The sequence below is a fragment of the Lepisma saccharinum genome, chromosome 28, assembly GCF_977018435.1.
Source record: "Lepisma saccharinum chromosome 28, izLepSacc3.1, whole genome shotgun sequence".
In the NCBI taxonomy this organism is placed as follows: Eukaryota; Metazoa; Arthropoda; class Insecta; order Zygentoma; family Lepismatidae; genus Lepisma; species Lepisma saccharinum.
Window position 1 is genome coordinate 27,198,408 of NC_139256.1, and position 18,092 is coordinate 27,216,499.

Here is an 18,092-nt window from a genome sequence, read left to right on the forward strand (position 1 = left end):
TAACATGGTCTTTTGCCAAGACCTGAGTGGATGAAATGTGGTAAACCTTGCTTGCACTCCCCCCGCCCTCCCTCTACGGTGCCTTCACTGTCTATTTCTCGTGATTCTGTGGATTGATAGTAATGATTTAGAGTAGATTAGTGCAATATAATAAACTTAGGTGAATATATACAGAGCATTCCCTGACATTCACTACAAGACTCGGCAGCAAGTGGCCCGGCATCAGCGCTTGTATTTCCCGGTGAACGGGTCCGCGACTGTCACTAGAGTCTGCTATTAAAATTACAGTTTTCATATTGTGTAATAACCTTGACTACAGAAGGTGTTGAAAATGATGTCCCTCTGCTGCAACACATTCCTGGCATCTCCGAAGGAAATTGGCATTTACACGTGCAAGTTCGTCTACTGTAATTCTCCCGATTTCTCGTACAGTACTCTCTTTTAACTCACGGATGGTGTGCGGATTGTCTTTGTATACTTTATTTTTAAGATTTCTCCATTTTTCTGTCTACTTTTATTCAGAACTCACCCTTTTACTCTAAACATTTTTACAAGGTTTAATATAGTGGTCCTATGTGGAATGGGAACATCAGGAAATTTCTTTACAAAACGTCATCACACTTCTCCACAATTCCTCTTTCTGAAGTACAGGGTTGCTACGCGACTGGAAAACCTGGAAAACAGGGAAAAGTCAGGGAATTTGGTTGGTCAGGGAAAAGTCAGGGAATAGTCAGGGAATTTTGCATATTTTCTGGAATTTACGCACATTTTGGAGTTGCAGGAGAACCAGTTACAAAGTGAACGAACGGTTCATTTCCACTTCCGAATTCTGTTCTTGTGATTCCAGTCCCCCCAAAAGATTCAGTTCAGAAACTTGTTCCTCTCGTCATTATGAGGTGAATCATTTAATAAATGCTAAAGTAACATTCCGTACGATTTTAAGCAAAGGTTTCGCTACAATCTTTTGCAGTGTGTTGATTTTACCATTCTAGATAAAACGCATGAAGTTGAAAGTAGTGTGTGCGTGTTTGTGGTATATACATCAACACGTGTGTAATCTAGAGATTCCCATGTCAGTCACTGTCAGTCTAAATCATGTTTTCTGATTCTGTCTAGTCCGTTGTTTCAAGATTATAGACTTTACTTAATATTGCGAATTTGCAACACTGCACAACACAGAGTGACGGACAAGTAGCGGGAATTTTGTTAATTTAAATGAGTGAATGTCACCGTAGGTGCTTTACTAAAGAATGGTTATGAATTCATAAGCAAGGATAAGGCTAGTAAATGCTTTCAACAGCATACAATGCTGTATTACTCTAGTTTCAAGACGGCATTGAATGGACTATCTATCAGGGTGTAAAAGGTCTGCGGAGGGACTACTGCCAGAATCCACCAATAGGGCTGCACTGGCTTTCTCTAGAACATGTGCTTTTGTTTACATCCACTTCGTAGTAGAAAAAAATGGACTTTTTTTTTTTAGTTCATTTGCTCGTTGTCGTAGTTTTTACATTGCAGAGATGTGTTACACCCGATAAATTAGTGATTTTATGCAGTATCAGTGACGTCATTATTCGAATATGCACGTGTTTTGTGCATGTAGAACGAATTTATTTTTTAAAAAACTGGTGGGAAATAGAGCAATTAAACGTACGTTGGTCACACATCGTTGTTAGGTTAGGAATGTTGGTTTGATGCCTATAGTAATTTTATGTATTGTTTGCATGTAGAATGAAATTATGCTGAAAAGTGGTGAAAATGAGCCCAAGTTCCTTTTGTTTTATTAAGATTTCATCATGCTACAAATGCAACTTTTACATGGTTCGATTTTGATTTATGTCTGTTAACACATACTGCAGAGTTTTAGCGATTACTTAAGATTTTGTCAATATATATGCTTTTGTGGTTAGGTTAGGAATGTCAGGTTTGGTTGTCTTAGAATTAAAATAAAGACCCTTGTTACGGGCTGCTAATTTAATAAATAACTAATCTTTCGCCTCACCTGCTGGGCGAATTAAACATCACATGAATTATAATACGGTCAGGATAAGTGCCTAACAGTCGGAGTTACCGAGAATAAACCTAGGAGGATTTGATTTTAAATACCTGAAATGACGTTACATAATACTACGGTGTTTCTGAATATACACATATATTAAAGCACAGATAAATAGACATTACATCTTGCCCTCTTTCACTCGATCTCACATTCATTCTCTCATTCTATGGCATATCGCGACAATATGACAAATACAAAGGTTAGATTATTTACTACTTTGACCATACTCTTGCTATGTCTTGGCTACATTGCCTATTACAATTTATCGTTTAGGATTTTAAGCATAAAGTGAATAATTGTTCCTTGTGCGAACCCCTTCTATCTTTTCTGAAGGTATAAATATATTCAATGAACTATTGTTTGCTGTTAACATAAACTCTCATCTTTAACATTGATTACTTCCGCCGGAATACCGATGCCTAGGGATGCCATAGCACTGATTTAAGTTATGCAATGATTTGATTCACGCAGATTCGCGGTAGATAGTCGTCATCTTTCTCACACACGCACATGGTTGGATCTTACCTTCGCTGCATTCCCTCTGACCTGGGTTGGGTGAAAGTGGTCCTACAGTTCTGGAAGGCCTCCACACTCCCGTGTTTCACTTCATGGTTATCCTGGTTGGCGAAAGTGGATCAGTCGGCAGCTCCATCTGGCATCATCGGATCCTGGCTTCACTCGTTCACTTCGCAGGGACATCCAGGACGGTACACGCCCACTGTCGACTCCATACGACAATTTGCGCATTAATAGGTCAGTTCTTCGCGGTCACTCGTAAGTACAGATATGTGACTTGGGCGATGAGACGAACATACGCGATGAGCCATTCGCGGTTTCACATGGATATCAGATGTTATTAACTTTCACTACTTTGGACGATGTTTCGGACGAATGACACGGGTGGACGTGTCTGGCGTTGTTCTCACATAACCACACGTATGTGCACGGATGCGTTGACGGCGAGGGGGAGAAGGACCCCCTGGTTCTATTCTGCTCTACTCCATGGCTCTGAAACACTCACTCGAGGAAAAACAAATCCAGACCTCGAGTCTGCTTGCAACTCGCAGCTCTGTCGCGCGTAGCTCACACTCCGGTGGCGATTGTAGGCAAAACTGTGTAAAACTGTGTCTCGCTATTCCAAATCATCCCTTTTATTCCAGATTTGAACGTGGTGACGCGCTACCCTCTATGATCAGGTGCTTGTTTATTGTTTCTGGTGCTTTGACCGTTGTCCTCCTATCCTGGTCAATGCTTACTCCGGTCCTTAACCTCTGGTATCAGCCCCTCGTGCAGAGATTAGGTTAAATCTTCCTCTATTGTATTCAGTCACGGAAAGCAAGGGCAACTCAGAAGGGTAGCGTCTCCCTTTCAATTCAACGATGAATCTTTAATAATTCATAACTCCCGTATTTCTGTTCTGATTAGGCTCAAATCTTGGAATCAGTACTTTGATGATGTGTTCTTCCGCTGGTTGAAATCTCATCCAATTCGGTCCATTGGTTTAGAAGTTGCATTTTTCTTGTTATTCCCATAAGAAAGCATGTAAATCCGAATTCGGGCGAAAACGGTGGTTGAGCAAGCTAGTGCTGGCTAAGGCAGTTCGCTAGACACCTGTATTCGCGACGGATATTAATATTACCAATTGCAATTAATTCCTACTAACGGGCAATTAGATTAACTACTTGTCACTCAATATTTGACCGTTATACCCTGAATGCACTCTACTAAGGTTCAGATTTATTTCTACATTCATTCCCACTAGTTTACGATACTTACTGTTGCTTGTCAACCGGAGAATACCTTGTCCATGGGAAGCGTGTATGATTGAGTAAGGTCATTTTGAAGGTTTTTTTTTCAACATAAATAACTTTTTTCGAATCCAAATAGTGCTCATTATTTTAAGGAAGGTTCAAATTTCGTTTCACAATGATTGCCAAAATTATATGATAATTAGTCTTCCTGCTAGGAAAATTTGAAAAAAAAATCATAAAACATTCGGAACTGTTACCTTTTAAAAGACAGATTTCGATGTTTTCTGTAATATAAAATTGGTTCCAGCATGTGGAAAACTCAAATAATGGACATATTTGATTCCAAAGTATGGCCCGCGTATATATTTTTTTTAGGTGTATGGTTGGTCACCGGCCCCATTCAAGTTCTGAATTTCCGTAATGTGTACTACTTTCAATAAATTAAAAAAATATAATCATTAAACTTATTGCATATTTTCTAAAGGTACATGACCTAATTTTCTGTTGTTTCTCATTTGTATTGATATAGGCTAATTGAGGTTGTATACAGGTTACATTGTAAAGCTTTGATATATGCCACATTTTTTATTGATTTTTTACACCACCTTAATTGTAATGACTTAGTGAAAATGGGGAAGTACAATAGTTATTTGTTTTTTTCATTGAATAGCATTATATTAATCACTTGGTAAATTTTCAGCTAATAACTGTGTATATTCATATTCATAATAATTAACATGCCTGCATATTTAATTGAAAAACATGAGGTTCAAAAGCAAAAATCATGACGACAAACATGTCTGGAAAAATTTTATTTCTGGTTTGGAAAACCTGGAAAAGTCAGGGAATTTCATAATAAAAAAATCGTAGCTACTCTGGAAGTAACACTCGACAAGATAACTGTTGTAATGTAAACTTTTGTGGTGCCATATTAAGCCACAATCTTCAACACACGGACACGACACAACACAACTTCCGAGGGAGGATTATACTGTCATCAGTCTGCAACGTCAACAGAAAGGGGGAGGCGAAGGCAGGGAGAGCGAAAAAACAGATTAGCGTGCGAATGTCGCGAACCCATTCACCGGGAAAGACAAGCGCTGATGCCAGGCTGCTTGCTGCCGAGTCTCGTAGTGAATGTCAGGAAATGCTCTGTAGTACCACTTTTCTTTTTGTGTGTACCTAATGTCGCCAATTTAATTATCTTTCAATAATAAGTTTTTCTCAGTTACCTTTTTTTCCTTCTGTCCCCCATGTAACTGAAATTTCACTGTACCGGCTAATACATTTCCAATATTTTGATCTCCCACGGGATCTGCAAAAATGCCATCTAATTATCCAGGAAGTTATGCAAAATTCAAAGTTTACATTTGTTTTGCTACAATATTATGTTAAAAATTGTATTTTGTGTTCATGACAGTTATTTTACTATACTGATGTAATAATAATAACCTGTGGTGCAACAGCCAGTGATGGCCAGGGCCTGCCTACCGACTGCCAGTCTCATTCCCACATGCCTCGGCAGAGGTGGGCGGTCATCCAACCAGTTACGGGGTGGTATTTGGTCAGGAGGACGAACCCCCAGTCATTGTTGTTGGTTTCCTTGACCTTTTCCTCAGTTTCCTCATGATGGGTGGCCACTGGTTTCATACAATGACCAAAATTTCAGAAGAAAAGTTATAATGAGACTCGAACTGGCATGCATACTGTAGCCCAAGCCCAAAACCTAGGGATGGGACAGATTAATCAGTACTCTATAGCATGCGCCAATATAGGTTATTGGTGCATCAGTTTGCAGGTAGAATTACCGATTATTTTACCAATCCAATATATCTATAAATATCTTAAAATTTAGTACCATTTTGTTATAATTTTTATGAATATACATATTTAATCTCTATTCCATACGTTATTTCGAAGTAAATATCTAAATATGTAGCTTCTTTTTTATTCTCAAAAGTTAGGTTTATCGGGTAACATACGTTTATTAAGGATGTTAGTGAATTATTTGGAATTTTATATTGGATCGGTAGAATATCGGTATCAGTAAATTTTATATCAGTACTTTATCGGTATCAGTTAAAATTTCATATTGACCTATCCCTACCAAAACCTGGCACCTTAGACCCACAGTGTGGGACACTATTCTGATGTAATTCTTGAATATTTTGAAGCAAAATCTCTGGTAAATTGATGTGGAAGGTTCACCCTCAAATATTATTAAATATGTATTTTTAACAACATTTAATTGTTACAATATTTAAGCATCTGTATGTGTATCAGTGAGAGTCTGTAAGACCATCAGCATTGTTATTGGTATTGGGTAAGTTCTTTTTCAAATATTCAAGAATTGCATCAGAATATGGTGCAAAACAAATGAAAACTTTGAATTTTAAATAATTTCCAGAATATGTAGACTCTGTAAAAGTTTTTCACTAAATTTTTGTGCAACTTCAGAAATGTATCCGCCAGTAGTAGTAACTAAATTCCAACCAGTGGCGCAACCACAGCCCCCCCCTGGAAACAAGTTCTAAGGGGGGGGGGGCGTCAAGGAGGGCCAAACATTAACAGCCAAGTGTACCTGCAGGGGACAATTACCACCCAGATCTTCAAATTTTATGCAAATAAAAATACTTTTCATAAAATTTTCTTGCTTGCTTTGCATGCAATCCCGACTTTCCTTAGACTTATCAAGTTCAAGACCATAGCTAGGGGACGGCAGGAGACGGCCCTGGGCACCAAGCGATCTAAATAAAAACAGTTGTAAAATTGATTGATTGATTTGTGTGTGTTTTTTTTTTTTAAAGTGTACTTTATGCACAAGAAGGCTAATTGAGATGGGGCCTATAGCTTAAACTGAGTTCCGAACCACTATGTGCCTCCACCAGGTATCGGACCCGGGACACCTTAATCACAAGGCGACGATGTTACCACTACACCATCGTGAGGCACAAAAGTTGTAAATTATATAATGCCATGGCGTTCCGTGAAATTATTTGTGCCCTATTAAATTAATATTGATTTCAGCCTGCAAAAAAATTGGATCCACAAATTTTCTTGCTCGCTTTGTTCACAATCTATCATCTATCAGACAGAGAAATAAGACGTGGCTTGATTTTGTTTTAAATGCATGAACAATTGTTTAGAGGAAAGGGTGCGTGCACATTTCAGAGACAATTTATGTAATTTTTGCTGTTGATTTTTTGTGAAATGGATGAATTGGTTGTGTAATGTATTTAAATAATATATGCTTTATATAATATTTATTAAAGAAACTTTGAATATGTACACAATTTAGTGTACACTCCATTTTGCATATATGTGAAACACATATCGTGCATGAAAGTTACGTTAATGTAAAAAGTAATTATATTTGGAATGCATTTATCAAGCATTTTCTGTCTTTCAAAAATAGTTTATGTGTTTGTTTTCCGTTTTTAATGTGAAGTTAAACGTGTTAATAATTCAAATGGTTTCTTCGAACACAAATGCTTTAGCACAAACTTCTACCTCCTTTTTGCGTAATTCATGAGGATAATAACATCTTTGATACTACCACTACTAATAGTAATAATAATGTTGGTCCTGGGTTCGAATATAGGCTTGGGCATGGATGTTTGCGAGTATCCATTCATCATTTTCATCATGCTCACTCATCCTCATCTTCACAAATTAGCCAAATGTGGCACAAGAAGGGAAGTAAAATAAAGCAAATCAATAATATTAATAATAATAATAATGCCCCAGACAAAAATTCGATTTGTGCCTCTGATTCCAACAAACAGTTTTGTAGATGATACAACTATATTAGCTCAGCTATAATGATTATTTCTCTTGTAGTCTATGGTTATTATAAGCATAAAAACACAGTTTTTAGTTTTGACGTTTCAGGAGAACACACACTCCCTTCATCAGACATTTTTATATCATCATTTTTGAGCCCAAAAAAAGAGTGTTCTGAAACGTCACAATGAAAAACTGTGTTTTATGCTTATGATAACCGTAGACTACAAAAGAAATAATTCTACAATGCAAGCAATGCGTACATACAAGAAAAACCATAATGATCTGTAGAATTTTTTGGTTGTTTTTTTATAGATTAACTAATGTAGTTTTTAAGAAATATGCAATAAAAATCAAATAAATACTACTATTTGAGTGTTTCAAGAGTTGTTTTTTTTAAATTTTTTATAGAAAGTTTTGAATCGGGAACTTGGGCCAGAGTGGAGATCAAAATTATCATCATTTGAGCCAAAACCTTTTGCTGCCGCATCTATTGGCCAGGTGCACTTAGCCAGACTACATGCTGGTGAGGAGGTGGCCATGAAAATACAGTATCCTGGAGTAGCACAGAGTATCGAAAGCGACATTGACAACCTTGTGAGTGTTTTGAAAGTTTGGAACATCTTTCCTGAAGGTAGTTTATCTTTCATTGCACTTTTGCTAATCTCATTGGTTTAATGAAGTGAGTTTATTATTCACAGGGGCAGTTTTTTGACTGATGTTTATTGTTCATTACTTTCTGAATTCATCTGTGCTTTCAAGGGATTTAAAAATTTCACTGTTTTCCTACAGAATTGTATTTATTTATTACAAGTTTATAAAGGGAATGAGATGCTAAATGTCTTGTTCGAATGAGTTAATAAGTTCTGCTACATATCCCCCAGTAGAATAGATCTACATTAGTGGACTAGATCTCACCACAGAAGGTCTCCAGTTCAAATCCCAGCCTGGGTATAGGCCTTCTTTGTGAGTGTACCTTCATCAATTTCATCCAGTCATCACCTATCCTCATTGTCATGATATTGACAGAAAAGCAACACTAAATGACAAAAATACAATACATAATTACTATTGTTTTTAATAAAGCACACACGAATAAAAAATCTTTATATTTTCAAGAACTATCTGTTCTGATTTCTTTCCCAGGAGGGAGAAAATTTATTAAATGGTAAAGATAAGGAAAAGTTAAAAAGAGAATTTCGAATTTATGAAGAGGGAGAGGGTGGTGCACCGTTCATGCATTGAACTTCTTCCTCACGACTCTCACCACATGCCAACATGTGTACAAAGGTTCACTGCTTTGTCACATGCCTTCACTTCCTCCAGCCTACACCAACCACACCATGTGGCTTCTTCAAGAGGGTGGACAAGATTACGTTAAAACATGATAAAATGTGGATTGTTGAGTTTGTTTAACCATTTTCCCAAAAATGGTCCATATTTTACACATTTTTTTTTATTGTGTGTTTGTAATGTACTGATATTGGCAATTAAGGAACAGAAATGAAATTCTATTTTTGGGGTCAAATAAGGTCACAAAACTATTCAAAAAACCCGAGTTAACTCATACATATATGGAAAGTACTACAAATGTTTGAAAATAGCATATAAACTGTCGAAAATAAAATGTCTTCACATTTTATTGCTGTCCCAGTTTACAGACTATCACATATACTGTCTCACATCAAATGCTACCCACAGTGTGATAAACCCGAAAGCATGGGCTAACACAGAGTGCAACATCGCAATCTGGGCAATAGTATCTTGACTCGCGACGAATCTTCTTTCCTCTCGCATCACTGGAAAGGCAACAACTACGTAGTGTCATGGGAATCTGGTAGATGGCAGCAGTACCTTGACAAGCTATCTACACCTTCCACCTAGTGGCCAAAATGAGAATTAACACCTATTAAAGCTCAAATGAGACTGTCCGGGTAGGCAGAAAAGTGCACTGCAATTGTACAATTTTAACGAGATAATTTGGGTAAATAATATGTAAAGCAAAAACAAATTCCGAGTTAACTCGGGTTAATCAGGCAAGTGGTTAAAAGGTAGCCAGAAGTTAAAATTAGGTAGCTGTTGCCATCAGAATGTGCAACCTCAATTTTAACTTTGACTACCTTTTTATCAATCTACTTTTTTATCATTTTTTAAGCTAAATCATCTTCACCCTCCTGAACCTGAGCTTGAGGAATTGAAGTGTGTCTTTGTTGTTCTGACTTCGTTGTTCTGTCACTGCTGGATAAGGAACCGCCTCCATGGTGGAGTGATCAGCATGACATGCTAAGTACTATCATTTTGCCCTTTTGTCCAACACCCATTTCATTATTCATCTGTATCATCACAATTAATCCAAGAGGTAGGAAAGCAATATAGAGTAACCAAAATAGAAGTACACGAGAACTTCTGAGGATCAAAATGGTCAGTTTTAAGAATTTGAGGAACAATTTTTTTCATACATGCACCATTTTTATTCATCTTTTTATCATGTTCAGATGGAGAGGAATGAAGTGTATGTTGTTTTGTAATAATTCTGTTCTTCCAGACTTCCCAGTTCTTCTTCATTTGTATCACAATTAAATCATTTGTATGTTTATTGTTTGATACCAAGTTTCACATTTTATAAGAAGTTGAAGCGGCCCTATTGTTAAAAATAAACTAAACACACGGCTATGAAATTAGGTGGGTGGCAGAAGTTTGTTCTGTTGCCTCGTCAGAGCACAACCCCGTGTCTTTGGAGGTTTAAGAGAATGAAAGATTTCGTTGTAAACATGTAGATAATGGACTTCATTTCTGGGGTCTGTAACAAACTTTCAATTCACAGGATCACCAGCTTTGTATCGAATGGAACTCAAGTGCCCTGGAGTGATGTTGGTCTGACGCTCGAACTAGGCAATGCAGTCCAGTTTACATTGCCACACAGTGCATGGAAACCAGCAGCTTTTGTCCCGGTCTTGCTTTGCTTTTTCCACATGTGGCACCAGCGCAATTCTGCCCAGCTGCTTATTTTCATGGCCATTCATTCAACTTACTTTATGGTATAATAGCAGGATCTATAGAAACCTGTTCTGACTATAAGTCTTAAATAAATTACTGTAGCTAGATGAAATTTAGCAACTTTTCATTTTAACTGCCATTTCTTCATTTTTGATCTTTTTTCTTCTTGTCTTGGGTTTTGCTTATTCACTCTGCAATATAATTACTTTCTTAATATTCTGTGCATATTTTTTTTACTGTGCTCAGGATTATTGGCTTAAGAAAACTTACGGCATGGGAAAATGTAAAATTAAATTCAGAATAATGTTTGATCACTGAGGAGAAAAACATTCCATTTATGATAAAATTATTTTCTTTTCTGTTGTTTTGTTAATTTATTCGTAAAGTTCATGTTTTTGCTACAACATTCATTGTTTTCTTAACATTCTGTGCATAAATTTTTGGTACATTTATTTTTATGACAAACAGAAGTTGCATTTTTTCAATATACACACTTTTTTAAGAAAAAAGAATGAAATACAGTGGAACCGCGATTTTAAGTTCCCAGATTTTACATTTTCCTGCATTTTAAGTTTTTTCAGCTTGGTCTCCTGAAAAACGTAAAATCAAGGTTCCACTGTAGAATGTTTTTTATTTTTAAATACTTTTGCAGGGCTTTTTATTGACAATGTGATAGAGGTTGCCAAAAGGGAATTAGCATGGGAAGTTGATTACCTGCGTGAGGCTGAATTCACAAAAAAGTTCAAGGATCTTCTAGAACCTTATCCAGAATATCATGTCCCCAAAGTAATAGGTAATTATATCCATTTACTTGAAAGCATGATGCCAAGCATATTGCATGTTCAGAACAGTTTCCTTGTCCTTAACTTACCACTTGAGTTTCATGGGAAGAGAGAAAATTACATTGAAATGCAACAAATACAGTTTGTTTCAATAAAAAATGGACATTTTTAAATGCATCATAACAAGAATTGGATACTTTTTGTAATTAAGGATTTACGTATATCAGAATTACCTATGCCAAGGTTTATTATAAAGCATGATTTTCCCAAGAAGAAATTTATTTGTTATAATGCAAAATTGTTCTTGTTCTGTCATTTTGTATCAGATTGTTTCATTAACATTCATAATTATTACTCTGTAAGTATTAGTTTTAATTATCTCCATACCGTAGAAACTGTTCCTCTGTTACAAAATTTGTAAATTTACTTTTTATGTTTTATAAATGGTGTAATGAACACAAAAAAGATTGGATGAAGGCTACGGCTGCCTCTTAATAATTAATAGAATTAATATTTTTGTTAATGCGGCTTCATATTCCATACTGTGTTCTGACTTTTATCTTGAAACATAAAATATAACAATCTAGCAGAAATAAGTGTCAAATGAATTTTTGGCAGCATTGCTCTTACTTTTAATTTTCCATTATTGTTTTTATTATTATTTTTATTATTCTAAGAATAGTATGAGTGAAGTATGTGAAGCTGCTGTTAAGTTTTTGAAGAGAACAGGTCTTGAATAACTAGGATGTCTCAACAGCAGACTGGTTGGGTTGCTTCCCATGATTAAATTGTCCACAAGAAGGTCGCTTGCTAGCAGTTTGGCATTTATAGTGAATATAAATTACTTGTGTTCTAGAATATTATAATTACAAGCATCATTACAAAGCAAAACTGTTACTGTGTTATTGTCACAGGAAACCTCCAATAGTGTTGTCCAAGTTTTTGTTTATATGTTAAAAAGGTGCAGCACTCGGCTATTGTAAGCAAGCATGTTTGTGCGGACTAAATTTATGGCTGAGTCGATACTCATACAGATTCCAATGCTTGAACAAGCTGACCTCCATGGTAGAGGTGTTAGCATAGCACTTTGCAATCCTGGCCTATGTGAGTGTATCTTCATCAATTTCATTATATCATCACTCATTCTCATCTTTGCAATTAGCCAAAGGTGTCTGAAAAGCAAATTAAAATAAAACAAATCAATCAATTGTCCGTGCTTGAACATTGTAACAATTTAAAATCGTGTTTAGAATATACCAGGATCGGCATACATCAGTTTACAGCTGCTGTATGCATTGGATTATTTCAGTAAACTGACTTATGCCGACCCCTGTATATCAATATAAATTAAACCATATTGATTGATCCGATTTTTTTAAAGTATTCAAAGAATCACACAGGAGATAATCAGAATATTAAAATAAACTATCATTTAATTATTAAATTTTGCCGACTTCCATGTCAAAGTAATTAGCACAACTTGCTATGACACCAGGAGCCCAAAGTTCGAATCCCAACCTGGGCATGAGTATTCTTCGTGAGTGTCCCTTCATCAATTTCATCATACAATCACTCATTAAATTACAGTATAAGTAGGCTCCATGGTGTCAGTTCAGCCCTAGTCATGGTTGATTAATGTGAAAAACCTTCAATTTATAACTTTTTATATGTGGTCTGTGGTCCTCATCTAATTTTTTGTTTTAATTTTAGATGAACTGACTACTAAGCAAGTGTTTACAACTGAACTAATTGAAGGCATTGCAGTTGACAAGTGTGTAGAATGGGACGAGGGAACAAGGAATAGGATATGCCTCCAGATTATGAATCTCTGTTTAAAAGAGCTGTTCGTGTTCAGATATATGCAGACTGATCCCAATTGGTCAAACTTCTTTTATGTTCCTGAAAAGCACAAGGTATTGTAATGAATTTTCCTCCTTTAATGTAATGAGAATGACCTTTCATGTCAGGTTTGAGAAAATCAATGGTTTTTTGTACTTGCCAAGATTTCAGAATGATGATAAATTCCACTTTTTTCTTGAGCCAACTTCTTGATGAGAGATATTGTATATTAAAAAGAATTTATCATTTTTTTTTTAACAATGTTGAATAAACTTTGATCTCTTGAATTGCAAGTGGGTGGGAGAATTTATTTTTAAATTACCTATAAAATCCAGGGAATTTGTTTTATATAATTAGGGGCATGCATATTTAGTGTTTGACGGAAACGCAAAATGTGAAAAAATACATTGTAATGTTAATTTTTCATGTTTTTGAAAGGTGTGAGGTGAATTTTGATACCATATATTAGGGCTACCATACGTCCTGGTTTTCCCGGACATGTTCTCTTTTCGGACCCTGAAATTTGCGTCCGGGCGGGTTTTCACTTTCTGTTAAAATGTCCGGGTTTTTACTTTTATCCAATCATCATAGGTCAGAGATCACGAAGTTACAACTTTTTGAATCATTAAATGTCTGATGTTGGCAGTACTGGACGATGCACTAAGCGTTAGTCATTTGTTGTTACAGTTTCAAGTTCCGGTTGATGTAATTTCCACGTCATTCGTTTGTTCGTGTTTCAAAGAGGAAGTTAGAGTTTGCGAACACGGTGTAAGCTACTAATATGCCTAAAAGAAAGTGCAAGTTTACTAATGAGTTACAAGAAAAGTTATATAAAGTCATAAATTGATGGTGTGTGTGGTTTTCGAAGAAAATGTCCTCTTTTTAGCATTTCAAAATATGGTAGCCCTACCATATATGATCACGAAATGATGCAAAGTGAACTGCAAAATGTGAAATAAACTCTTAAACATGAAATTTAGGATTTATTTACCAATGCCACACCTGAGGTCTGAATTATCCTGTGCGCTGTGCAAATCATGGGAAATTGATATGCAAATCGCAAAAAAATTAATTCTGCTGTAAATATTTGAGGAGCAGAAAATGGGACTCCATACACAGGAATAAACGTAGTACTCTGATAATTATATAGATGTGCCATAAGAAGTGAAATGTTAATTTTGTGTAATAAGTCGTCATCCTTCCCAGTTTCCTGCCTCTGGCTGTGTCGGCATAGAAGTCAAGCCTCTCCATTTTTTTTCTGGTCTCCCACCACTCCTCTCTTTCCGCAATGTTCCAATCTTGCCCTCTTCTCCTAAGACTCTCCGCTATCTGCTCTTTCCACAGACATCTTGGTCTCCTCTTTGGCCTTATTCCCACTCCTTGTGCATTGTAAGCTTTACTGGTAGTCTTTCTGCATCCATCCTCTTTGTGTGTCCAAACCATCTCATCTGTGCCTGATCTATTCTGTCCTGAAGCTTCACCACCCCCACTGTCTGTTGGATCTCCTCATTCCTCATTCCTTATTCTATCCCTTCTAGTCTTCTCCAATATACTCCTTAAAAATTTCATCTCCACTGCCTGCATCTTTATTTTGTCTTTCTCTGTCAATGTCCAAGTCCGTATGTAATTATTGGCACATAGTATGTGCTATATATTACCTTCTTGCATTTCATAGGTACATCCCTGTTCCCTATTGATCTTCGAACGCTTTGATAGAGTCCACCACTCATTTGTTCTCTTCTGTTTACCATCTCATCTATTCTTCTCTCAATTATGCTTCCTAGATATTTGAAACTCTCCACTACCCTCAACTCTTCCATGTACATCTTTATTCTTGGTTCATTTCTGGCTCTGTTTCTTGTTGTTATTAACACCTCACTCTTTTCTGCACTGAATTTCATTCCTGCTCTTTTGATTTTCTCATTCCAACTATCAAGCTGTCCCTGTACTACTTCTTCCCTGTTTCCCCATATTAATAAATCATCAGCAAACAACAGGCCCGTTATCTCTGCCTTATGGTGAATATCAGATCTACTGTTGATAAGCCTCTTCTATATCCATACTGTTCCTCTCTCATATTAGCTCTGTTACTTCCCTTAATCTTTTCTCTAATATTTTCTCATACACCTTTGCTGAGTAGCACATTAGTGTTATTCGTCTATAGTTTTTACATTCCTTTCTGTCCCCTTTTTGAATATAGGAACTATTTGTCCTTTAGGGTTGTCCTATCTCTCGGCACTTCTCTCTCTTGCCACATTGTTTTCATCACTCTGTACAGTCACTGCACACCATACACTCCTGCTCCTAGTACCATTTCCACTGGCACTTCATCTATTCCATGTGAGATCATATTTCCCTTCCTGTCTTCTTTTTCCTTCACTTCTTCATGTTCATTTCCTTTTTTCACGTTCAGCAATTTCTCGAAATGATTTCTCCACATTCTCCTTATTTCTTCATCCTCTTCTACAATGTTTCCCCTTTCATCCCTTAGCTTACAGCTGTCTCCTCTTTCTCTTTTCCTTTCCCTAACTAATCCACACAATACTTTCTTGTTCCCATCTACATCTTCTCCTAGCACTTTGGCCCATTCTTCCATCCACTTCTTCTTTTCTCCTGTACTACTCTTCTTGCCTCTTTCTTCTTATCCATGTACTCTTTTCGTGCATTTTGTGATTTAACTTTAAACCATTTTCTAAGTGCTTTATTTTTGTTTTTCACTGCCTCTCGAGTTCTTTCATTCCACCATAGTGTTTCTCTCTTCTTGCTTGACCTTCCACATACCTTTTCGGCTGCCTCTACTAATTCTGTTTTAAATCTTATCCATTCTGTTTCTACTCCTTTGGGTTTATTTATTTCTTGGCACTTTAGTATGCAATGTTTCTTGATATTTCTCTTTAAACATCTTATCCTTCAATTTCCACACTCTTATCCTTCTCTCATGTCCCTTCTATCTTTTACTTTCCATCTCCTCGCATCTCGTGTGATCACTGTCTTAAGATCTCACTGGGTATTACTTTAATGTTGTTCATTATCTTCTTTACTTCCTTGTTTACCAATATATAATCTATTACAGACTTTTGTTCATGATTCCAACTGTATCTTGTAATCTTATGGCTGTCATATTTCTTCTTAAACCAGCTATTACCTACTAACAGTCTGTTTCTCTTACAAAAGTCCAGTAGTCTCCTTCCCTCCTCATTCCTCTGTCCCCATCCATCTGCTTCAAGTACTTCTGTATACCCTTTCCTGTCTCTTCCCACTTTTGTATTAAAATCACATATCACAATTTGCCATTTCTTTCCTACATGTCTTCTTCAAATTCTTCTTTTTCCTTCCTTGTACTTCTTGTTTGTGGGGCATTCACTTGAATTATTTCTATTACTTTTCCTATTAAAAGTAAAGTAAAGTGCACCCCTGAGCTTTGCATCATTCCATGAAGGCATATATAAGGTGTAGAGTTAAGGCCCCCACACTATCTTGATCACCGCCAAACGTGGGGGTGATGTGATCAGCACCATGCCCCTGGTTGCCTTTACCCCCCAGAGTTACCTCCAGGTACCCACTTTATATTATGCTGGGTAGGTGCCAGAGCCACTTGAACAGCTGGAAAATCAAGGGTTTCTCACATGGTAATCAGACACCCTAATGTTTGAGCTACCGCGTATCGTCTTACTTTTCCTCTTACATTCATTTTTAGTTTTATTATTCTGTCATTTGCCCTCTCTACTTCGTCACCTCTTCGGTACATGCCCAATACAGTTTATGGTCTATCCTCAATTTCATTTCTCCTCTTCCTTTCCATTTTGTTCCGCTCATTCCAAAGATTGTTTATTTTTGTTTGTTTATTTATTTTGAACAGTGTTGAATAAACTTTATTCTCGTGAATAGCAACTGCAGTTTGACACTTTATATTTATTAACGTATGAAAGTATCACACAATAGGGGTGTGAGAATTTATTGTTAAATTACAGTAACCTACTGTAATTTATGTAATGTGCAACTTGCGTAAATTCCCAGTTACGTAATAACTGTACGTAGCTGTCACAAGACTTTTTTTTTATTTGAAAAGTGTGATTTCAGTTTGTTTTTATATTATTTTATATACGAGGCGTATTTTTAAAGTAAGTACCGTTTTGAAATTCCGCTGCTGCAGCGCTGCGTTCGATGTCCCATGCATGCGCACTGTGTACCTACATCTGTTGGCAAGCCACAGATGCCATTGCGGCAACAATCGATCGTGTATACATTTGCTTTTGAGTATTTAAAATGCCTCCGCTGATTGAGAATCCCGCCAACTGTGAAATACTCGCTGTTATTCGTTTTCTTAGTGCTAAAGGTGTGAAAGCAGTTCAAATACACCATCAGATTTATGAAGTGTACGGACAAAACATTATGAGTGATGGAATGGTACGCAAATGGGTAAGAGCTTTCAAAGATGGCCGAAACGATGTTCATGACGAGGAACGGAGTGGGCAACCCTCAGTGATCACTGTCGATTTGGTGCAGAAAGTCGACGGAAAAGTGAAAGAGAACAGACACTTCACGATTTTGTCATTATCAGAGGAGTTCCCTGAAGTTTCAAGAAGTGTTATCTACGAAATTGTTACCGAATGCATAAACTATCGAAAATTGTGCTCACGATGGGTACCAAAAATGTTAACTGAGGCACACAAAAGCAAACGTTTAGGTCGCGCCTTGACTTTTCTTGTGCGTTATGAAGCTGAAGGTAACGCGTACTTAAGCCAAATTGTCACAGGCGATGAAACATGGGTGGCCTACGTTATACCCGAAACAAAACACAATCCATGGAATGGCGGCATTCAACATCGCCCAAGAAAGTGAAGTTTAAGCAGACAATTTCAGTCCGGAAAATCATGTGTA

At 36.7% G+C, this 18,092-nt stretch overlaps 1 protein-coding gene across 3 annotated transcripts in view; it reads left to right on the forward strand.

The window, feature by feature from the left end:
• Coq8 (ubiquinone biosynthesis protein COQ8, mitochondrial) overlaps positions 1 to 18,092 on the forward strand; it is a 68,050-nt gene that overhangs the window by 43,845 nt on the left and 6,113 nt on the right. For 2 of the 3 annotated variants that reach the window (XM_083114171.1, XM_083114172.1), the window contains exons 7-9: positions 8,005 to 8,227; positions 11,243 to 11,383; positions 13,083 to 13,285. In XM_083114171.1, the coding sequence (XP_082970297.1) occupies positions 8,005 to 8,227; positions 11,243 to 11,383; positions 13,083 to 13,285 (567 nt within the window). The remainder of the gene's footprint in view (positions 1 to 8,004; positions 8,228 to 11,242; positions 11,384 to 13,082; positions 13,286 to 18,092) is intronic. The other variant, XM_083114173.1, reaches the window with a different exon arrangement.